This window comes from Pipistrellus hanaki (assembly GCF_964339955.1).
Source record: "Pipistrellus hanaki genome assembly, chromosome: 1".
In the NCBI taxonomy this organism is placed as follows: Eukaryota; Metazoa; Chordata; class Mammalia; order Chiroptera; family Vespertilionidae; genus Pipistrellus; species Pipistrellus hanaki.
This window is the reverse complement of record NC_140503.1, coordinates 204,231,762-204,256,522: the sequence shown is the minus strand read 5'-3', so window position 1 is coordinate 204,256,522 and position 24,761 is coordinate 204,231,762. Positions and strand designations below refer to the sequence as shown.

General features: G+C 41.4%; 1 protein-coding gene across 2 annotated transcripts in view; it reads left to right on the top strand.

Moving 5' to 3' along the window:
* Positions 1-8,918: 8,918 nt before the first annotated feature.
* C1QTNF7 (C1q and TNF related 7) overlaps positions 8,919-24,761 on the top strand; it is a 92,286-nt gene continuing 76,443 nt past the window's right edge. Inside the window, exon 1 of one of the 2 annotated variants that reach the window (XM_084902455.1) lies at positions 8,919-9,479. In XM_084902455.1, the coding sequence (XP_084758581.1) occupies positions 9,458-9,479 (22 nt within the window). In that variant the 5' untranslated portion in view covers positions 8,919-9,457. The remainder of the gene's footprint in view (positions 9,480-24,761) is intronic. The other variant, XM_084902457.1, reaches the window with a different exon arrangement.

Here is a 24,761-nt window from a genome sequence, read left to right as displayed (position 1 = left end):
GCATCAAGAATAGAAGTAACTCAAAGAGACCCTATAACATTTATGTAACAATTATTATAAACTTTGATAACATTAAAATGTATGAAGAACTATATGCATCATACTAGTAAACTATTAGCTTTCTTCCAGTCTAGTATTTTGGTTTAAAGAATGAAGATGAAGGATGAATATCTTAGTGGAAGATATACCACACTGAAAATTTAAAGAACCACTATTTTCAATGAAAATATATTATTTTAAGTTCTGGCCAATTCTAAAATAAATTTGAAAATGTATCTGTTAGCATTTTATTTTTACCTTTTGTGAATTGAAAAAAATCACACTTCAGCCGAGACTGGTTTGGCTCAATGGATAGAGCATCGGCTTGGGCACTGAAGGGACCCGGGCTTGATTCCGGTCAAGGGCATGTACCTTGGTTGCAGGCACATCCCCAGTAGGGGGTGTGCAAGAGGCAGCTAATCGATGACTCTCTCTCTCATCGATGTTTCTAGCTCTCTATCTCTCTCCCTTTCTCTCTGTATAAAATCAATAAAATATATTTTTTTAAAAAGGGAAAAAAAGAAAAAAATCACACTTCAATTCGCTAGTTTATGCATGAAGGCAAAATAAAAGTTGAGCCAAGGGTTCTGTCTATCCTTGAAACCATATCCATGCACAAATGTTTTCTTGACTTCACTTTCATTTTCCTTCTTCATCGTGGCAATAAACTACCATCAGAATATAATAATTTTATGTTCACATAGTCTACCATTTTTCTTGTTAGGATTCACAATATGATAACATCAAGTTCCAAGCTTTATATCTGTTAACTAGCCCTTCATGACTGTTTGAAAATGGAGGAAAGCATGCATGCATGCATACCTTAATTTGCTTCATAACTCTGAACACATTTTTACAACATAAACTTTCAAGTGGTTTCATCCTTATGTGGTTTAATTTGGCAACTTTTTTAGTATATACATAACCACAGGATATTCTATAAAGCACTATGCATAATAAAAAGTTACAACAAAGGTTAGACATAATCCCAGCCTTTGAGAAACTTAAACTTTAGTATGAAAAGAGGCACTCATAAAAAGAATGACATAAAAGGGAGAGTGATAAATACCCTGTGAGTAACATAATAGACTGCGGCTTGAAAGCAGTGAGTGTCCTTGTAGGCAGGGATTTTCCCTGTCAAGAGAACCATGCATGAAAGAATTAGTAGCAAAGTGGAGGATAAAGTGATGCTTAATAGCTTTGCAAGTGCCCATTCATACCAACCCCTGTTTGGGGAGAATAAGTGCTGAGCTTTTCTGATTCTTAGTGTGAAGGCACAGGTTTATGCCTCAATACAAAATTACCTTTGCTACACCCCATTTCCACCACCAAATCTACTTGCCTGTTACTACACAGAAATTTGGAAGTCATGTATCTCACCGGAGCGCAAGAGTGAAAGGGTAGACAAGAGAATTGTCCTTGCCTAGCTCTGAGGAAATAAGCCATTCCTTGGTCTACCCTAAAATCAGAAGAGGCTTAGCCAGAAAAGTCACAAGCTGTCAAGGCTGTATCTCTACTCATTAATGAAACTGTGGCCAGTAAGTTTCACTCTTGGGCCAAGCAGATTATGACTCTCCATTAGAGGGAAACTAGACAAACAAAGGGAAGGCAATAGCATTATCTCTTTCTCTCCTGTGGGTGGAAGATGAGATGTGAGCAGAGGGATAGAAAACTTCTCCCTCTCCCCACATGTGTCATTACTTTAGATAGCCTCTTCCTGAATGTGTTTTAGGTCATATTTGTACCATAGTTTTTTCCTCAAAATAAAAATTGTTTGAATCAAGTATTTCTTTGGAAAACACAGAATATGTTACCCTTTAGTGGAAGATTGATTGCACCCATGGTAAAGATTGCTCATGCTTTCTGGTATCCATGTCTCTTGTATCTCACACTAACCTTGGACTTGATTGAGCATCTGACTTGCTTTGGTCAGAGGGCCAGAAGCAAACTTGATGCAAACAAAAACTTGAAAATAAGCACTTGAATATTTCCACTACTCTTGAACTCTTACAATTGCCTGAGGACACATCCAGACTATCCTTGTGGAGAACGAGATACATAGAGCAGAGTCAGGTATTTCAACTAAGACTATCCCAGATCAGCTAACAGTCAGCAGATTGCAAGACATACATATCAACCACTACCAAGACCTGAAGAAGTGCCTGGCCCAGCACAGCCAAGATCAATGGCACTGCCCATTCAACCCATATATTCTTGAAGAATAATATATGGTTGTTGTTTTAAGCCACTAAGTTTTGTTTCTTTTAAGCATAAGAAAAAGCTAAGTGATATACCCTTCTTGGAGATTGCTATGGACTAAATTGTGTCACCCCAGAATTTGTATGTTGAAGCCCTCTCCCACCCCCCAGTATGATGGTATTCGAAGATGGAGCCTTTGGGAGATAATTAAGTATAGAAGAATTCATAAGATTAGGGACCTCATAATGGAATTAGGGTCCTTAAGAAGAGGAGAAAACCCAGAGTTCTCTCTTTCTCACCAAGTGAGGACACAGTGAGAAGGTAGTTATCTAAAAGCCAAGAAGAGTACTCTCACCAGAACATGGCAATACTGGCACCCCAGTCTCAGATATCCAGCCTACAAAACTGTGAGACAATACATGTTTGTTGCTTAAGCCACCAGTTTATGGTATTTTGTATGGCAGCTTGAGCAGACTAAGATTAAAATTGTCATATGTAACTAGTATCATCCAAAATTACTTACTATTAGATACTTATTGTCTTTCCTTGGAACATTTCATAATATAATTCCAAAAACAGTCTGGGGAGATGCTGGGATAAATAAATTGTGATAACATAAGTGCCCCAGGATGCCAGATTTTAGAGATGAGACAAAGAAAGGATAATCAGAATTTGATGGTGAAAAGTTTTAGGGAAGTAGAAGAGGAGGGAGAAAAATCAATGACATATGTTTAAAGTCCTAAGAATCTGAGAGGACTGTGGGATTAATGACAGAATTAGGCAACTCTGGGAAAGTGGGGTTGAGGGAAAATAGCTCTGCTTTAGAAATATTAAACCTGATGGGAATGTGCTATCTCTAGAAAGTGAAATCCAACAGGCATTAGAATGGAAAGGGAAGGTCTGTTCTGTAGGTTTTGTGAGTTGAATGATAACTCATGAAGTATAATCCTACAGAGGGAAGAGAGTCCAGAGCTAAGTGAGGGACCCCACAATGCTCTCATAGAGGTGGGTCATACACACAGAGACCAAGAGTTGGGAAATGATTTGGTAAGGCCAATAGCAGAGTTGAGACTGTAACTCAAACTGTTGACTTCTTGGTAACCTTACCACAGTGCCTATGAGTCATTCAGCCATTAACTGAATAGTAGTTCACTGGAGGGCAACCAACCACAATGACAATCTAATTGAAATCATGTTGCATGAAGAACAGTTGAAAGAGCCAGACATATTGAACTTGGAAAAAGGAAGATGAAGTATTGGGGAAAAAGAAGTTTAAGCATTGCCTTCTACTATAGTATAAGGACTCTTTTGTGTGAAAAATGGAGCAGGAATATTCGCTGTTCTCAGAAAGTTCTTCTGTCTTGTGAAGTTGTGGCTCCCTCTTTCCCTGGGAGCCACAAGCAGGAGTGGAGTAGCCATCTGCCCAGGCTGTGCAGATAGATTATGAATAGAGTGAGAGAGAGAATAAGAACACTCACAAGTCTTCTTCCAAATCTAAGATCTGAAGATCTACTAATAGGTTATATCTGTTCCAGTTTTGACTATTTTTAATAAGTTTATTTGTTTCCCTAAATTACCAAGAAAGTAAAAAAGGGCCTTCAGATATTCTCATCATGACCAAAATCCAAGAGGGGTGAGCCAGCAACTGCAAACTCAAAGAAATGTTGTCTGCCCCTTGGTATCCTTGGTGCCCAACAATGAGGAGCACACAGTAGGCATCCTTGTACCATCTGAGAATTTAAAGGAGGGTTAGTGCTTTATGTGTGGCTTCACTTTGAAGGTGGATTGGATTATTTCCTGCCATTCTCAATAAAGAGCATTTTATTTGATCTCCAAACATTGTTAAAAATTGAACTATGGTTGACATACAATATTAAATTAGTTTCAGGTATACAAATTAGTGATTTGATATTTTTATATATTTTATAACCTCTCCCAGTAAAAGGATAAAGTTTCCCAACTAGGGTCATTTCTTCTTTGGCCTCTTTCTTGATGTTGTCACATGTTTGATAGAATTCAGAGAAGGCTGTGTTATAAATTCCAGATGAAGCCACCTGGATTTCAGGATACAATTTGAAACTTGGCTGCTTCATGCACACAAGAGAAGAAATAAAGTCAACTAGAAGAACACAAAGCTTAAAAATGAAAAATGTTCAAATTTAATCATTGCACTCAGAAAGGGGAAGTGCGTATTTTCCAAGAAAAACAATCTGCTGTCCATAAAAGTTTAGAGTGTGTTTCAGAAGTAATCTATAATCATCTCAAATGCAGTGATGATAAGGAAAATATATGGTGTAAGCATGTTCTCTTCATTTGGCATGGAGAACATGTTTTAACCACCTTTTAACTGTTCACGTACTAGAACCATACAAACTACGTGTATATCCCAGCTTTGCTACTTACTGGCTGTGTGACCTTGTGCTAGTCCCTTAACCTCTCTGTGCTTCAGATTCCCCATCTGTAAAATGATGATAGTGTTAGTGTCTACCTGATTGGATTGTTGAAAAGATAAAATAGTTAATATATTTACACAGCACATAAAATCGTGCCTAATACATAGCTCATGCTCAATAAATGTTTGTAATTATTATCATTGTTGCTTTAAACTGGCAGAAGAAAAAAGGGTCTGAACCCTTTAAAAGAGTTTGTTGAATGAAGGAAGCCATATTTCTAGTAGGAAGTGCCCAAAATACCTGAGATAGAAACAAAATGTATGAACTAGAACCTTCTGTATCTCTGTTTAGAGCAGTTCAAAGCCAGTAGGAAAAACGCAGAGTCTGAATAAAGGATAATTTTTAGAAAAAATAGTGCTCAGCTAGTATTAATGAGATGTTTACCACATTTGTACTGAGCAGCTTGGACCGGTCAATGTCAAGACCATGGCCTTCTTCTGTACACACAGTGCAACAAACATTTGGATAAGTGGAGTTTACACTCATTAAATGCTAAGGAAAGTACTTCACTTGGACTTTGAAGTTTATAACTTCCTTTAGCCCCTGCTTTGCAGGTTACTTGTAAAATTTGATAGTAACCCTTTGGACAATTTTTGTAACAAATGCATTTATTTTTTATAGATGGGTAATAAATTTTGCTTTCGACAGCTATTTTTGTCACTAATCTTTCCATGGTTTCAATTTTACTTAGTCGGGTAGCACACAATTTATAAACCTTAAATTTATAGAAGTACTATAGCAAAAAAGGAAAGTTGGAATTTATGATTAGTATAAAAATAACTACCATTTTTGAGCACTTATCGTGTTTGGTTCATTCTGCATTCTTTCTATATAATTTAATCTTCCAAGAATCATTTCAGGTAGCTATCTATAGTGGAGTAATTGACTTAGTTATCTGTGACAAATACACCCTCACACTCAGTGGAGGGACACAATATAAGTTTGTATGTTAGTAAATAATGTTTGATTCTTGTCTGATTCTTGTCCCTCAGAGTTTGGGGTTCCTTCTACAATGGGGCTCCAGCACCTCTTTTTGCCTCTTGCCACGTGAACAGGGGACAGAGAAAGAAGGTGAAGTGGATATACCAGTTCATCACTCCCTCAGCCCAGAATTAACCCTATATAGCTTCTGATTACATCCCATTGGCCAGAAATCAGTCACAAGGTCAACTGAACTGCTAGGGAAGCTGGGAAATGCTGGGGACAATGTAGACATCAGTAAACACAAAAAGGACCTGTTGTAGTTTACCCTTCTGGCCACCAAATATCTATCTCCTCCCCTCTTTCCAAAACACAGAGCACACTGATCTCTCCCCAAAGGAAACAATGTCAGGTCCATGCAGTGGCTCCAAGCAGCTCAAAGTGCAGGAGTTCTGGGCAATGTGGAGTTTTCCTTTAAGTCTGATTTGGCATCTCTTGATCCAGAGACCTATGAACTAGAAGGAAAGTAAAGTATAAAACAAAGGACAAGTTCTCTCTCTCTCTCTCTCTCAATCTCTCTCTCTCTCTCTCTCTCTCTCTCTTTCTCTCTCTCTCTCTCTCTCTCTCTCTCTCTTTCTCTCTCTCTCTCTCTCTCTCTCTCATGCACACATGCACACACACCATATAAATGGTGCAACAGTGGTAAGATAACCACAATAAAAATTCCCATTCAGAAATGTAAAGAAAGAACGAGAGCTACACAGCCACCATGGATACCTCGAGTGGCCAGGTAGGCACAGTAGAGGCATAACTGCCCTGTGGGAGGAGGAGGTTCTGGATAGGGCACTGGCTCTGCTTTCTGGGAAACTCCCTTTCCATCATCTCTATGGCCACCAGGTCCTCCTCCTGAGAGGATTCCCTGGTCCACATCTGAGGTGCGTGTTGAGGAGCTGACCCGTTGTGCAACCATCCACTTCCTTCTTGAAAGACATATTTAGTGCAGGCTTATAGTTATTTTTGTATTGGAAGTCCTGCCAAAACTTAGTAGGCTTCTGCAAGCCATCAAATGTATATACTGTCTCTGTGTTCCCTTTTATTTGTTTGTAATTTAAACATTCCTTTTCTAGGCTCGTCTCATTCTTGAAAGACCTTGCCACGTGCTGTTGATAGTAGCAAACACACCACTATTTCTTCCCCATCCTCCTCTCCTATACCTACAAAGTTATGAGGCACAGGTGGCCTTCCAAGTTGTCACATTTGTCAGTTTCACTGATGGTTTCACCATTGCAAAACATGTGTTTCACCTTCCCAGCCTCTGGTCTCAGTTTCCTTACCACTCACCTCCTATTAGGCCAATGCCATTGAGTTGAGTAAGTGTTAGAGCAGGATCCCATGTCCATGACCAATCACAATGTTCATCATGTGACTTATAAATAGGTCTTTTGAAGTACCAGATGCACAATGAGGTGCTTAATTAATATTTGTTGAGTAAGTGCAGTATTATGTATATTTCTAAATAGGTTTTTTGAACATATCTACATTCAATCTTTCACTACTAAGGATACCAACACTTATAGAAATGAAGTAATACATCGGAGGTCATACAACTGCAGCTTGGTGGATTCCTGTCGAGGAGAGTATGTGTGTTTGTGTCTCCAGACATCTCCCCAGGAGAAGCCAGAGCAAAAATCAGCTCCACCTTTGTCTCTGCTTTCACAGCATATTAAGTCTGAAACCTGACCACTCCCTGTAGTGTGAGATTCTTTCTCTTTGCACTCTTTCAATCAGAAGTGTTATCCTTTGGCCATGGAATAATAGTTACTTTGGGTGACTTCAGAAATCACAGTGAAAAATAATGTATAGCTTTTTAATTTATGAATGAGATTGTTTATGCTATAACTCATTTGTATAAATGTACACAGTGAGAATACTTAATAGATTATGTCTTTGTCAACATTTACTTCTCCACCAAATGGTTTCATTTATTTAATAAATCTTTCCTAGAGTCAGTTAGAGGATTTCATTATATTATAACCATTCATTAAATCTAGCAAGGGCATACATTATCTGACCTTTGCTATCTGCAGAAGCTTTGACATATTAACCTTGCCTAGTGGGAACCAAGATCTGCAAACCAAGATGGTCAAAACAGTTGATTGATCTGAACCTATGCTCTGTTTTATTCATTCAGTAAATGTTTATTGAGCACTTATTATTTTATCATGTACTGAGCAATCCCTAATTTAAAATATAGGAAGACAAATACCATATGATTTCACTTTACATATGAAACCTAAAGAATAAAATAAAAAAGTAGAACAGATTAACATTTGACAGAGGGGAAGGAGGTTGGGGGCCTGGGTAGAAAAGATGAAGGAATTAAGAATTACAAATTGGTAATTACAGAATAGTCACAGAGATGTAAATTACAGCATAGTGAAGATAGTCAATAATATGGCAAAGACTTATGTATGGGGCCAGGTGGCTGCTTGGCATGTTGGAGACCACACTAAAGAGTGTGTGACTGGCCACTGCGCTGTGCATCTGAGACTGATGCAGAATAATATTGAATGCAGATTGTAGTTGAAATTTTTTTAATATATTTTATTGATTTTTCACAGAGAGGAAGGAAGAGGGAGAGAGAGAGCTAGAAACACCGATGAGAAAGACACATCAACCAGCTGCCTCCTGCACACCACCCACTGGGGATGTGCCCGCAACCAATGTACATGCCGTTGACAGGAATCAAATCTGGGACCCTTCAGTCTGCAGAAGACACTCTATCCACTGAGCCAAACTGGTTTCGGCTTGATATTATTATTAAAATATATACTATAAAAATTTTAAATCACTAATTTCAGTTGATCACACTTTAAGTTGGCTATAATTTTAATTCACAAGTGTGTGTTTGTGTGTGTGTGTGTGAGAGAGAGAGAGAGAGAGAGAGAGAGAGAGAGAGAGAGAGAGAGAAAGAGAGAGAGAGAGAGATTAATGTCAGTTAGGGAAGGGTGATTTCAGTAAAACTGGTAACACCAGTTACAAACTAAATATCAGAAAAAGTATTCAGCTGCGTGGATGAACTCTGCAAAACAAGTAACGTTTCTGGGGATGGTGATTTGTAAGCAGGCTGAAGGTTAAAAAAGACCAAAAACATCAGTTTAGGTGTTTTCCCCTTTTGAGAAAATATAATGTATACTAATTTTAAATTTTCAAACAGGGGAGCATTGCAGGAAATCATTGTGATAGCACAGAGCTGTAAACACAATTTCACCAGCATCACCATTCCCTGAGTTGGGTCATAACCTCTCCTGTGTCCTTTTTGCTCCCAGGGAAAGGATGCCATTCGTTCTCAGGGCATCCCTTGAAAAGGCAACAGCCGCTGGAAGGATCAGGGTGAGAAGATGCGTGGGTGAAAGAGGGAAACAGACGCGTTTCGATACCTGAAACCCTGGCTGCTCCTTTGCCTCCGTCTGGGTTTGCGGAGGCACGTCCCCCACTCCTATCCACTCCTAACGAGAGTATAGACTGGGCTCTTTGAAATGTGAGTATTATGGGAAGGATCGCAGTTGCTTTAAATTACAGGAGCCGGCAAGTGCCTGGGAGGAGCAGGAGGTTGTTGAAACCGAGGGAGACAGTTGCAAAACCTCCTCCAACAGCATGAGCTCCGAGCTTCAAGCGCGTTCTCATGCTCAGACGGGCGCTTCATTTTTCATCGAGTGATCTTCTGTGTTGTTTTGAAGCAGCTTTGGATGATAAACACGCATTCCTGCTGTACAGTTTTTAATGGTTTCTAACTTCATGGGACAACCAAAGCCAGAGAGCCTCATGTGTGGGGGGAACGTGTGATGTCGGCAATGCCTAGACAAGGTAAGCTACCGTTTTCACTGTGGCCTTTCTCTAGAATATTTGCAGAGGAACTTAAGACAGCTACTTGTAAAGAAACCAGGGGCTTGCGGGAAGTGTATCAACAGATGAATCTGAGGCTGCAAACCTCAGCGGTGGTGCTTTCTCCTCCTTTCTATTCTGCTGGATGCACAAACCTCTGGGAGGTATCTTTTGACTGTCTGAAAAATGCCGTTTACTTTAGAAAGGGTGTGTGGCTCTTCGAAATATCTATTCTGGCGCACTTGGCATTTGCTAGTGTGGCGATGGGCTAACATACTGCCGAGGTCAGAGTATCTACATTGTCTCATTCGGTTATCTGCAGCTCGACTTCCGGCGCTGTGATCTTGCAATTCACTCAGAAATCTTTCCCATGGAAGTCTTTAATAACATTCCCCAAATCCTCTTAAACACGGTTACTATGGCTTCTCAGAAACTTGTTTTGCAGGATGTATTTTTCAAAAGTTAAATAAATCATTTGATTTTTTTTCCTTCGTAACCACTTGAGAGGGGGGTTGCAGTTAGTATGTCTTGGGGGAGAAGAAAAGTTCAACTCCAAGTTTATTCAATCAAGTTGACTGACGGTGCTATTACCGGAATGGGGTGGCTTGGTCTCCTTGATTGTATTGTGCCTGAGAAGCAGGTAGCGAGCAGAAGGGCTGAAACGTCCTGTTTTCCCATGCGTTGACCATATGAGAAGTTCCTTGTGGTTTTCAGAGGAAAATGTGTGATGTGTTCTTTCAATTTCTCTGAAAAAGTCTGTTATCAGAGTTCCCATCTTTTCGAGGCAGACTTCCAGGTGGAAAAAAAAAACACACACACACACAAAAAAAAAAACTAGATATTTGTGGATGTCTGCAAATTCTTCCAGCAAGCTGTGAGCGAGCAGAGCCCGCATTCATCCCTCCACGCACACATATGGACTCACAAGCGGAAACACACAAGCAGCAACTTAAAAGCCCTGTGGGTCTGACCAAGTGTGTGAGTGGCTTAGGACATCTAAGCAACCCAGGTCTGCAAACCCCGCCGATCTGGAAGCGCTCGCAGACACCCTGTGCGGCCCATGTGAGAACGTGGCCCTGGGCTCGGGTTGGGAAGGACTCTACCTGCCTTTGCCGCATCGACTGCTGTTCTGTAACTGGGCTCTTTCCCTGCTGTGCTAGATTCTGACTGCATATGGTGGGGGGCAGTGCATCCCCCTGCCTCTGGTAGACTCAGTAAAAGGAAAGAGAGAGGATCAGAAGGCCGTTATTGCAGAAAAGGGAGAAGGCAGTCCCATCAGCAAGGTGGTAAAGAGAAACTGAGTTCCTTTCCCCATCTGCCATTGGCAATGGAGGGACTGAGGGATGCGGGCCTGTCAGTTCCTTGTCCTTCTCCTTCCTGTATCTTCTCTCATCTCCCTTGACTGACTTCTTCATGCCCTACATACGGCACCAAGAGAGGCAGCAGTGGGTTGGACATTCAGGAGTAACAGCATCTCCTCCTTCTCGTCCTCTCGGCCATTCCCAGCGCCAGTTGGGGAAGCCCCCACCCTATTTGGAGGGGGTCTCTGGGACCCCACCCCATGACTTCATCATCACAGGCAGCTGGAGAGCTGGGATGGCCAGCGGTTACGTGGCGCCTGAGTGCGCCCTGGGGACGGGTGCGGCCAGGCAAAGCACAGTGTGGCATGACGTGACTGCTGGGGAGCCCAGCGCCGACTTTCCATCCAGGGATCGGGCTCCCCCGGAGGCTGGCGGCCTCTCTGGAAGCCAGACCCGCCAGGCCCCTCCTCTGGGCCCTTCAGAAGCCCCAATGAGGATGAAAACAAAAGGCCATTAGAGTTGCTAATGAAACCCAAGCCAGCTGACTCATCGGAGGCGCAGCCGCTGGGGGGCTTGGTGATGAAACCTGGACAGCACCCTGGAAAGGATAGGTCAGGGTTGTCCCCAGAAGGACAGCGACCAGAGGCCCCATGCACCTTAATCATGTCTGTTCACCCCGGAAAAGCTGGGAGAGAGGACAGAGGGAGGAGAGTGTTAACCAATGAGGTGCCAGGGAGTGTGGGAGCCATGAGGTCTGAACTGGAGAGGATTTTAGCTTAAACCCCTTAGCCCAGGTTGCCTGCTACTGCCACACATCCCAGATGTGTGAACCAGGACCTGTGAACCATGACCAGGCTCAGAAATCATACCCTGGAAAGACTAGGAAAGAGACACCCTCACCTGGGGGTCCACATTGTGCCATAAACTTCAACAAGGCTCTGAACTTGGCCCTTGACAGAGAGAAGAAAGGCACTCAACCCTGTAGGAAGTCGGTGGAGAAGAGCATAGAGAGGGGCTTTGGAAATCTGCCTGCTGGCCTCATAGAGAGCTTCTCATGGAGTGCCTTTGAATAGACCTTAGAGGAGAGTTGAAATATCATGAGAGGGGCAGGAGGGTGTGATGTGGAAAGCTGGGCACCATGTGGAACAAACTTAGGTCTGGGGTCACAAACATCCGACTTCAAACACAGCTCCATCTTGAACTGCCCTGCGTGCTCAGAACCATTCCAGCATCAGTTTCTTCATCTGCTACCTATTCTTTTAGGGGCATCTTGAGAATTAAATTAGAAATTCATGCAAAGGGTCTGCTATCAGAATATCTGGCATATAAGAGTTCAATGAATGTGAGCTCTTATTAGCTATTAAATGCTGCATTCTTCACTGCAGGCCTTCTCACACATTTTATTTATTTTCTAGAGGCCCAGTGCATGAAATTCATGTCCCTCAGCCCAGCCTGCACCCTCTCCAATCTGAGACTCTTCATAGGATGTCCAACTGCCCGGTAGGATTGGGCCTAAACGAGCAATCATATAGTAGGATCAGGCCTAAACAGGCAGTCAGACATCCCTCTCACAATCCAGGACTGCTGGCTCTTAACTGCTTACCTGCCTGCCTTCCTCATTGCCCATAACCACTTCTGCCTGCCAGCCTGATCACCCCCTAACTGCCAGCCTGATTGATGCCTAACTGCTCCCCTGCCAGCCTGTTTGCCCCAACTTCTCTCCCCTACAGGCCTAGTCACCCTTAACTGCCCTTCCCTGCAGGCCTGGTCGCCCCAAACTTCCCTCCTCTGCTGGCCTGGTCACCCATAACTGCCATCCCCTGCAGGTTTGATTGCCTCCAACTTCCCTCCCTTGCAGGTTTTGTCCCTCCCAACTGCCCTCCCCTGCTGGCCATCTTGTGGTGGCCATATTGTGTCCACATTCTACTGTCATCTTTATAATTTGTAAAAACTGTAGCCCAGAAAGGTTAAATAATTTGCTCAAATTTATCTCAGTAACTTCATATGGAGCTCTAACAATCAAAACTTTTAAACATCATATATGCTAGGAAGTTATCTGTTTTCCCAAGTTTTTATTTTTAATGTGTCCTCTGTCTCTTTATGAGTGGGTCATTAGAATCTAATGTTTCACAAACTCATTAGAATGTGAAACCATTTTTTCCTGAGGAGTAGCACACAATGCATGGAATGTGGAATGCGTGCTGAAAAATGGTGAGATTGAGTTCAGACCACATGGCCTTCAAGTGCGTAAAGTTTCCCAAGATTTAATTAAAATTTATTAATCTCCATAAGCCACTACATAAACTGACTTCCCATATTTCTCTAAAACAAAAGCCCAACAACTAGGATTCTCATATCTGAGGAAATTAACTTTTTAAAAATATTGCCAACTTTAAGAAGAAATAGTGAGAGGAAAGCAAATTCTCATTAGCAGTTTCACACCTGAAAGGTCAGCCTTTGCCTATGGTTCAGAGGCCTGCTGTATAGAGCACATTGCAAAGGACACCAGAATAAAACACGGTCCCACCTTCAAGGAGTTATTATTCCAATGGGGAAAATAAAACATGTGTTCCAACATGCAAAATCAGATTTACAGGGAAGAATATAAGAGAGGCTCAAGGTGAATGGAAATTCAAAGAAAAGGAGACCTTGGGTCCCTGGAAAAATCAGAGTAATGTGTAACATTCTTTGCTATTTGCCATGTACAAGTAACTGTGCTAAGTACTTTACAATATGACTAACCCATGTGTACTTTACAAGGCTACAAGATGGGTTTTAACTTACCCATTTCACAGATGAGAAAACTGGGCCCTAAAGAAATTCAGTAACAACCTGAAGTCTTTTAAGAAGTAAGTGGCAGAGCATGACCTCAAACTCAGGTCCATCTGATGCTCAGGGAAGACTCCTCAGAGGAGGTAACATGCAATTTGCCTTGATGGGTGGATAAGGATTGGTGATAGGAGCATTCCAGGCTGTGAGGAAATATTAGGAAAACCATGAAAGAGACCAGTGTAGAGAGGAACAGGAGAGCTTCCCTGGCAGAACAAGTGCAACAAAGAGAGCAAATGGAATAAGTTCAAAAGACTTGGTTGAGGGACAGCAGGTTAGGGGGCTGGGGGGTGTTGGTTGGGATCATGTCATAAGAAAGCCTTGAATGCCACAAAATTTGCATTTTTTTTAATTTAGTGATCATTGAGAGTTTGTAAACAAGAAAGTAACTCCCTGGCAGTTCATTAGAAAAATAATTTAAGATGATTAATCAGTGTTTAGAAGGGACAGAGACTAAACCTCCAGTTAGGAAATGATATTTGTCCAGGCAAGAGATAACAGTGGTCTTTATTCACACGGCAACTAAGGGGTAGAGGTAAACATTGGACTCGGTCTCCTAAACCTGCTACACCAAGACCCTGACCATCACCGTGGTCTTTCAAACAATTTTGAGCCTTGCTAAATTTGATTTGACCCTGGAAAATAAGAGGACTGGGGAATGGAAGGGACAGGAGGGGCTAACTGACCTCTAGGGGCCTTCTCAGCTCCCGGACTCCATGAAGACACACCTGTGAGCAACTTTTTGGAAATCATTAACTCCACAGTTTCTTATTCCATCACCAATTTCTGGACTTCTCCTTCATATCAAATGGGCATATTTCCAAAAGAACATTAGGGTCTATGAAGTTTTATGAGTTTACAGCTGTGGCAATTAGAAATTGTGATATTGGCATGGAATGATGGAGAGAGTATATTTTAATATATCCCTTCAGAGAGTGTATTTTAATATATCCCTTCAGGAGAAATTCCTATCCATTAAGCTGGCTGACTACTTTTTGCATCTTTCAACTGTCTGCCTCTTTTGACTGAGAATTCTTACACATCATGAAGGGTCTTGTCAGGCTCTGAGTTATTTATTAGGTGTCATATGACCTCGTCCTGCTCCCAAATAGGTGGCAAGGTTCTAAAGAGTAGACATTAATTCATCTTTAGGTTCTCGAATGACTTACAGCTTTAGCAAGTGCCAATCTAATAACACAGGTCTGCAAAAAGTGTCACATTCCTTTATTTTCTTTCATTCAACTTAACTGGAATCAGATTCCAAGAGTCCATGTCTGCAGGAAATTTAGTTTTAGAAATTATCAGGCTCTTACCCCCACCACCACCAATACTAGTGAGGTCTTCCTTCATACTACCTGTGACCATTCTTATACATTGCCTGTCCCTGATATCTGTAGGATCCCCTGTTTGGGATCTGAGAATCACCATCCAGGCCAGGCACCATGTGTCTGAGCCACACAGTGAGTGTTTCCACTTCTCCCAAGTTCACTGATCTCTGACCACCAGACACTGCAGGTCTGGTGGGAAATGTCCCATCAGAGGTCTCTTATTCCCCCTCTCCTATGCACTTGTGGACTTGAACTTTCAGGGAAAAAAAAGGGGGGGGGGAATATGTTTTCAAGAAACTTCTGCTTCCTGGTCTGCACAACCCTCAAACAGATGCCCACAAGGGACCAGGCAACATTCTTGGAAGCAGTTGGAGATGAAGAACACACAGAGTTACCTCTCACACACCCAGTAAGTATTTAATAATTGTCAGTGAAAGGTGGGCCCCAGTAACTGATGAAATGGCTCCTCCAAAGTTGCTCAGTTGGCCACCAGAGGAAGTGTTTTATGATCAGCAGCACCTAGCATGTGCCAGTACTTTATGTATACTGGCTCCATATCACTACTTTTCAGATGAGGAGTGGTGTGTAGCTTACCTAAGATCTGACAAGTGTTAGGAGACGGAGCATATACTAGTATTTAAACTCACAGTGTCCCAGTCTCCATAACCCACACTTTCCATCTGCCACATGGACTCTGGAAGGATTCCTTACTTTCTGCCATTTTCTGCCTAGCAGTCCAGAGGTCTGCTCTTGATTAGTCTTTTGGTGGAGATTTTTCCCCCCACTATGAATATAGTGTGCCTATGCACTGTATCATAATAATCCCATAGGATGGTTTATTACTCCATCTTATACTTCATCTAGGAAGCATAAGGGAGGAAGATTTAAAAGAGGAGAGAGTGATAAAGTGACATGTTCTAGGCCACAGAGCTTGACAGGAGCTCAAATGCCAACACACATTTATTGTTGGAAGCCACCCATTGTCCTCACCAGTGGAAAGATGTGGACAAGGAACCTGGAAGGCTGGTCAACCTTGAAGCTCTGAAAGGTCAGAGCCAAGCAACACTGTCTAGTTGAGACAATGGTAGCTAAAGCAACTTCCACCTTTTAGTTTTATGTAAATCCTTACTGATTGGCTATTATTGGAATTGCCTGCCTAAAGGCTATGGGTATATGCCATAGTCTTAACAAAAGGGATGGCAAGGCCAGAGTGGGGTGGAGTCCTTCCCCTTGAGTTGGGCTCCAGCATGGTCCCCAATATTTCCAAATTAATATTTTCTAGTCTCTTTCATTTGCATGCAGCCTCCTCCAGAGCTTGAACCTGAACGATGCGGGATGTGGGGGGGACACTCATAACTGGCACCCAATGTGGGATACTTGCAACATGTTGGAAGCCACCCATTGTCCTCAATTTATCTGTTTGTCTGTCTCTACCTCAAAATCAAGGGGAGGGAGTCAGTCCTAATTAATGAAAGACTAATTATAGAATAGTATTAAATATTTTCATTTTTAGGATCTTTTCTACAAATAACAGCAAAACAGAGCTCATGTAGCCACCCCACCTAAAATGCCTCCTAGAGGTGTACTCTGCCAACATATGAGAGTTGTCACTAAGACATTCTTGATATCCTTGCCAATTGCTAACATTCCTGAAGCAGCTTATTCTCTTAAATTGGTCAAGTGATTTTTATTACAGTTTCTTTTTTAGACCATTATTATTTTTTTTTTTTAGAAAACAGAATGTTATTGAATTTATTGGGGTGACATTGGTTAATAAAAGTATACTGTTTTTAGGTGTACAACTCTATAATACATCATTTGTATATTGCATTGTGTGTTCACCACCCCAACTCAAGTCTCCTTCCATCACCTCTCTCTCCTTTTTAAAATAGGATTTAGTCTTTCTCCCAGCTGCCAGATGAACAAGATGGGATAATAAAGCATCCTATTCTTCCTCCCTCTACTCCATTTCCCTCTGGTAATCACTGTACTGTTGTCTGTCTCTGAGGGTTTTTTTTTCTTTCTTTCTTTGTTCAATCCCAACACCTTTTTCACCCAGCCCCCCTTCCTCCTCCCCTCTGACAGTTGTCAGTCTGTTCTCTGTATCCATGAGTATCTTTCTATTTTGTTTGTTAGTTTATTATGTACATTAGATTCCACATATAAATGAGATTGTATCATATTGTCTTTCTCTGACTGGCTTATCTCACTTAGCATAATCCATGCTGTTGCAAAAAGCTATGGTACATTTACACAGTGGAATATTACTCAGCCATAAAAAAGAAGGAATCTTACCTTTTTCGACAAAAATAAATTTTATAAAGTAATAATTTATATCCCATTTCACTCTAAAATTTGACATCAATAGAATCTTAGTTAAGAAATTGGATTCTTTAAATTCATCAACTCTATTTATCATAGGTATTTATATCAATTTATATCAGAGGATCACTAACATCTCCTCTTTTTCTTCACAATTGAGACCATATTCCTTGGCATGGTCTTTAGGGGACTTTGAAAATCTGTCTCTTCACAGCCCTCCTTGTCCACCTTCACCCCGATAGTCATCCACAGACCCATGTATTCCACAGGTTGGGTGGCTTAAACAACATAAATTAATTTTCTCACAGTGCCAGAGGCTAGAAGTCCAAAACCAAGGTGCTGGTTGATTTGGTTCTTTCCAAGGCCATTCCTCTTAGTGTGTAGATGGCTGCCTTCTTGCTGTGCCCTCACGTGGTCTTTCCTCTGTGCAGATACCCTGGTTTCTCTTTGTGTGTCAAAATGTCTTCTTCTTATAAGGACACCAATCCAGTTGGAATAGGGCCCACCCCTTTAAAGGCCCACCCCTTTAAAGGCCTTATCTTCAAATATAGTCATATGCTGAAACTTTGAATTTGGGTGTTGGGGGGACATAATTCAACCCAGAACAATGCAATGCCTACTCACAGTGAAATCTTCACAGTTTCTTGGGCATCTTTTTTCTCTCTGTAACTCAGGTCTAAAGAATCAAGTCTATTCCTTTGCCTTTGTGTGAATTACATTGAACTATATAAAACTACTGACCTTCAACCATTTTATTACCTACAAAATGGCAACTTTATGTGATTCCAATATACTGTGGAGATTTCACAAAAATTTTCATTTCCTGAAGACAATTTATAGGCCAGGCCCTTAAAATGTCACATAAATTGTTGATCATATTCCTGGTTGTCCCTGAGGCTGAGATGGGATGTTATTCAGACAGGCTTTTAGGATCTATCTATATGTCAGATCTCACATCCAGCCTCAATGCCAACAGCACCAAAAAGCTCATACTAATCAAGGTAGCCCCTTCCGTTAAAACAGAAGTTGCCATCAGAATTTGGCCATTTTTAATATCTTTCCATTGGTCCTTGTTCTTCTTTCAAAGGTAGCATGAAGTCCATCTCTTTTTTTCTGGTGTTTTAAATATTATAAGACTGTCATACTACCTTTCCAAAGCTCTCCGGGGTCTCCCTACACTGGCAGGGAGGAATTTCCCCTGGGTACCCTGTGGTCCACCAAGAATAGCCACATCCTTCTTGAAGTGGACATCAGACCTGGACACAGGATTCCAGATGACTTCACCACTACTGCTTACTCCATGTCAATTTCCTGGGATGAATAGTGACACCCTTATTGAGAAAGAATCTGAACCCAACCTCTGGTTCGTAGAAAAGAAGGTAGAGTTCGATTAGTGATACCCATGGAAAACCAGGTATTTTCTATAGCTGCTCTCTCTGCTAATCTGGATACTGTCTGACACCCAGACAACCGGGGAACTATTATTTTCTCTGATTTAAGTACTTTCTTTTCCTTAAAGCTAACTTTTCATTACCAATAAGCTCATCTCATACAAAGCCCAACTAAGACACTCAGATTTTTTTTTTAAAGAAAACAACAACTTATTTGCAGCAAAGCTTATTTTCACGCATGCTATGATGCTGCTTTTCTTTGTAGTTAACTAAAAAGACTGAAGAATCTGAAATTATGATCTATTTGTATGCCAGTTCCAACCCTAATCCTTCCTGGCTGTCTGAGTGTGGGAAAGTTATTTGAATTCTCTAAGCCTCTGAGAATCCATCTTAGTCCATCATTGAAATGGGAATGATTTGTTCCTCGTGCAGTGGACCCATTGGTAGCATTTTTTTTTTTTAATATTAATCCTCACCTGATGATATTTTCCATTGATTTTTAGGTAGAGAATGGAAGATAGAGGGAAAGACAGAGAGAAACATCAATGTGAGAGAAACACTTTGATTAGTTGCCTCCTGCATGAGCCCTGACCAGGGCCTAGGCCCTGGAGGAGCCTGCAACCAAGGTACATGCCCTTGACTGGAATCAAACCTGGGACCCTTTGGTCTGCAGGCTGATGCTCTATCCACTGAGCCAAACTGTCTAGGGCCCCATTGGTAGTATTAAATGAGATACTATGTAAGATAAAACATGCAGGCCTAAAGGTTAAATACAAATGCCAATTGTGAAGAACCTGATGTTTTTGGACAGCCAACTAATATTTCCATAGACCTCTTTGTTTTGGAGGAATTTTTTTTTCTCACTAGACTGGACAAATTGACATCTGGTGGATGATTTAAAAGAAAAGCACAAGCAAGAGAAAAGCACACACAGAGATGCTCAGGGAAGGAACTTGCATGTGAATATAAACACATCCAGGGAAACCATTTCATTCCAGATGTAAGTGTTTCTGTGATGCCTCAAAGGTGTGACAGGCAAAATGCATAATGACTTTCCCTGATTTACTTTAATGATCCTGGGCCTCAGATGTTAGAAGAGAGGATTTTGCTTGCTGTTCGCTAACTCAAATCTACATTGCTGTTTTAATGAAAATACCTCTAAATATATATAGCCATTTCTCAGGTACATCATCAGCAACACATCACCATAGATACAGGCTATAACCCTCATCCTATAGAACCTAACAGGGCCCTTGCATGAGGGTGTGGCTAAGACCCTGAGTGCATAGGGTGGAGTGCTCCAGTGAGTGGTGTCCAAGGAAATGTGGCCCAAGAGTGTCATACCTTAAGATTTTGAAATAAAATCCATGTATCTGGATTTTTATGTGAAATGTCCCTATTTTTAAAATACTTATGTATTTTTCACCTATAGAATGGCAATTACATATGGTTCAACTCAGTACAATCTAGAGACAGACATAGAGTCCAAATTTTCTTGCTGTGTGGGAAATCCCAAGAGACCTTTCTATTCCAAAAATGTCCTAAATAAACATGGCATGCACATGCACACACAGTATTAATAGCAAAAGCTTACAAAGCACCCTCCCTACACAGAAGATATGTGTGTAGGCAAACCCTCGTTTAATTCTCCCAATGCCCCTATAAAGGTTGTAAGTACTGTATGTATTCCTACATTACAAATGAGATCCAAAGCCTCACCTTCAGTTACTAGTGACACACCTGTACATGATATATAAGCTCCTTGCCAAGAGAGCCAGTGCCTTCATATCTGTTAGATTAGAGGAAGAAATTTGGGATGTATATTACTGCCCACTCTCCTCCCTTCCCTCCTGAGATGGCAAATGTGGAAAAATGATCTTCTGGGTTCTCTGGGTTACTTTAAATCTTCATATCCCTTGTAGTGGCTCACTCAGGTGGCCATAACAGAATAATAACAGACTGGATGGTTTAAGCAACGGAAGTTTATTTTCTCACTTTCTGAGAGTGTGAGTCCAAGATCAAGTTGCTTGTAGAATTGGTTCCTGGTAAAAATGCCTTTCTTGGTTTGTAGATGGCAACCTTGTAGCTATATTTTGACGAGATGAGATGAGAGAGAGAGAGAGAGAGAGAGAGAGAGAGAGAGAGAGAGAGAGGGTGTTTCTTGTTCTTCCTATAAGGACACCAATTCTATCGGATAGGGCACCACCCGAATGACCTCATTTAAACTCAGTTACCTCCTTGAAGATCCTATTTCCAAATATAGTTACAATGAGGGTTAGGGCTTCAACATATGAATTGAGGGGGACACAGTTAAGTGTCCATAACCCCATAACCCTTCTGTAAAGGATCAGCCTCTCCTACCTTTTTCTTCTTTTCCAGTTTTTGACCTTAGTCCTCTTCCTTCCCTGCCCACTTCATTCAGCCATTTCCCACTTTGTACCCTGAAGTTCTGTCATTTTCCACAACCTCTCTGTGTCACTTTCTGTAACCTCCTCTCTTCACACATTCTCCTTTCTCTCTTCCTCTGCTTCTCTTTCCTGCACCTTCATTCCAACTTCCCCTTCTCCAAAGTATTTTCCTCTCTCCTACTTCTCTTCTTGACCTCTTCTCCACCACAAGCCTTCACATCATAATCCTCACTCTGTTTGTATTTAACCTGTATGCCCTGCAGTGTCGATGCCCCTGATAACTGAGGCACCACACACAGCAGAAGCCTCACGAATGTCAGCACGCCCCTCCTACACAGGGTTTCAGGCAAGTTCAAAGGAATGTGCAAGATGAAGCAGGGGAAGTGGAAACAAAAAAAAATCAAAGCCTTGAGATGGAGAAGGAACAAAATATGTGAACCACAACGCCCCATCTAGTTACTATGATTGAGCGTGAAATTTCATCTCCTGGCAGCAGACCCAGAGCCTTTCAGATTTAAAGTGACCCGTGTATTCTCTGATGTGCTCAGGATGAAGGGCTGGAGGACCAGAAATGAATTCCTTTTCTTTTTTTCTTTTAATTTCTCTAACATACATCTTTTATTATTTTTTATTATATATTTTTTAATCCTCACCCTAGGATATTTTTCCATTATTATTTTTTTTTATTGTTTAAGGTATTAAAAATAGTGGTATATATGTATCCTTCCCCCCACCGCCTCCCATACCCCCTGGCACTTGTTCTTACTCTCCCTCCCCCTGGCCCCCTCCCCAATCCACTGTCTTGCGACCATTGGTTATGCTTATATGCATGCATTCAAGTTCTTTGGTTGTGAATTCCTTTTCTTTTGCCCCACCCTGGGTCCTGCTTTAAGCAACTGTTTCCCACCCCCTGCATCTAGCAGCATTTCCCCCCAGCTTTGCATTGCTCTCTCTCTCTCTCTCTCTCTCTCTCTCTCTCTCTCTCTCTCTCTCTGGCTAGCGAGAGCTGCACTAAAACTCACTCAGATCCTAGTTAGTACATTGTTTTGTGCAGTAGATAATGCAAACCTTATAATTAAGGCAATTAGTAGTTGGTATTGTTGCTATGGTGTTAAAGGAAATCTGAAATTTTGATTAATCAGAAAGCTTACTAACTGCAGGTTCAAGTGACAGCCAGGTGATTTGGGATGGAAGGTAGCAGATAACATAAAGAAAGGGAAGGAAGGAAGGAAGGAAGGAAGGAAGGAAGGAAGGAAGGAAGGAAGGAAGGAAGGAAGGAAGGAAGGAAAGGGTTTTTAAAATCCTTTTCTACTTTCCCTAAAGTTACTCATTTTCCTCATCTTGCCCTATACTGTGCTCTTCCCTCTTTCCTGTCACTTTCCCTCTGAGCCCTGCAGAGAAACCCACATCTCCATCTCCAGCCTCTCCTTTTCAATGAAAACCTGGCCTTTTATTTCCAGCATCTTCTCTTGAACATAGAAATCTATTATAGCCACCATCACAAATAGTGTTCTGCTACTGACCTAGCCATCCTTCCAGAGTGCACTTGATCAGTGCCTCACTGTTATCTTAGTCTGGACACATCAATAGGGCCCGTGTCAAGCTGAACTAGAGGTGGCTCAGGTAACCAGAAATGAGAAGTATTAAAACCAATGCACAGGAAGAAAGAGTGCAGGGTCCTGCCCTGGGGAAGAGGAACACTGAAGGGAGTTACAAGACTAATTTGGAGTATTTTAATATCTCCCTCAAACAGGGCTTCTGGAGCAGTTCTCCAACATTTGGCATCAATTACTTAAAATTCTAATCCAGAAAGGATCTGATCTAAGTTAAAAATGCAGCTCTATTAATTTTGTAGGCTGAGTCCTTGGACAACGAACTCTCCCCATCTCCATTTCTGTGTTGTTAAATGAGGCTAATAGTTTCCATCTCATTGAAGTTATAATAAATGCATACGATACATCCATGTGAGGTTATAATATGGTGCTCAATCAACCATCACTAAGATTAATATTTCTAATACTTCTGATGAAACACAATGGAAGAGAAAACATTAGACATACAGGGTTATTAAGTTGTTTGCATCAAAAAACATCAGATCCTTCCTTCTTTCCTTCTTCCTTTCCTCGTACCCAGCCAGCCAGCCAGCCATACCTTGAACCTGCATTCAGTTAGCTTTCTGATTAACCAAGAATAGCAGAATTCCTTTAACAATGCCATAGCAACAACTCCAACTATAACTTATCTTGATTGCAACGCTTGCATCCTTTACTACATAAAACTGCATTCTAAGCAGGATTTGAGTAAGACCCCAAAAGAGATTCAGATGTGTTTGGCAAGTGGGAGAAACAAAGCTTTGCAATATTATATAAACCAAGGAGAAAGAAAGTCTTAGCAGCAGTTATCAACCTTATCGGCTCTTAAATCAGCAATGAGGGGACTTTGAAAAATCTCAAAACCCAGGTTTCACCCTGGACCATTACATCAGGCTCTCTGATGGTGGGATCCAGGCATAAATTAATTTGAACCCCACCCCCAACATCATTCTAATATGCAGTGGTTGAGAATTGCTGTTTTAGAGGAAGTGGTGGCTAATGAGGTAAAAAGCTATAGAGTTGACAAGGCCATATGCCTCATGCAGTGTGTGAGCATGTCGATGGCTTTTTAGACTCCCGAGCAGCAATTTTCAACCTTTTTCATCTTATGGAACATAAACTAATTACTACAGTTGTGCGGCACATCAAAAGTATATCCCATTTTTTGCCCATCTGACAAAAAGAACGAGGCGTACTTTTTATTCACTCACACTTGATGGCTACTGTTGTGTTGGCTATTGTCGTTTTTTATTGGACAATCTAAGGGAAAACAGGTCAGTGCCCTTGACTAAAGGGCCAGGTATTGCATATTTTAAGAATTCTTGTGGCACACCAGTCTCTGCTGCTCTAGGAGGACCTTTTAGGAGACTTGTGAAACAGAAATTAGGCTGTGAAAGGAAGGATGGATGGTGAGGATGAATCCACAGCAGGCATGGCTGAATGCTTTAACAAATGTAGAACCTGGAAGGGGAGAGCGAGGAAGGTAGCTTCAGAGATTAGCAAAAGCACAATAATATATTTAAAGAATGTGGGAGACATAAACATATTTGAACCAAAGGTGAGCCCACCATAGCTTGTATACTTGCAATTTAAATGTTGGAAAATAGTGAGAAAAATGTATCTTGATTATGTCAGATTCATGACAGTATCTTGACCAAATATCCTCTCTGTTTTGCATCTCATTTCTCATTTTATTTTAATTGCCACTTGTTAAATGTTCTGCTCTGTGTTAAGTATGGCATTTGATTACCTCTCTTAATCCTCACAAAATCCTATAAAATGGGGGAGGAAACTGTTCAGATGAGATGAGATTTATAGCGGTTCAGTGGTTTGCTTAATGTCAGTCCTGGCAAAACCAGGATTCAGACCTGGACCTGCATGATCCCAAACCTACAGTCTTTTCACCCTGCCATGCTGCCTCCAGATAAAGCACAAATTAAATCCTCAAAGAGCTGCATGCTGTCCTACCTGGTTTGGCTCAGTGGATAGAACATCGGCCTGTGGACTAAAAAGTCCCAGGTTTGATTCCGGTCAAAGGCATGTACCTTGGTTGTGGGCACATCCCCAGTGGGACCTGTGCAGGAGGCAGCTGA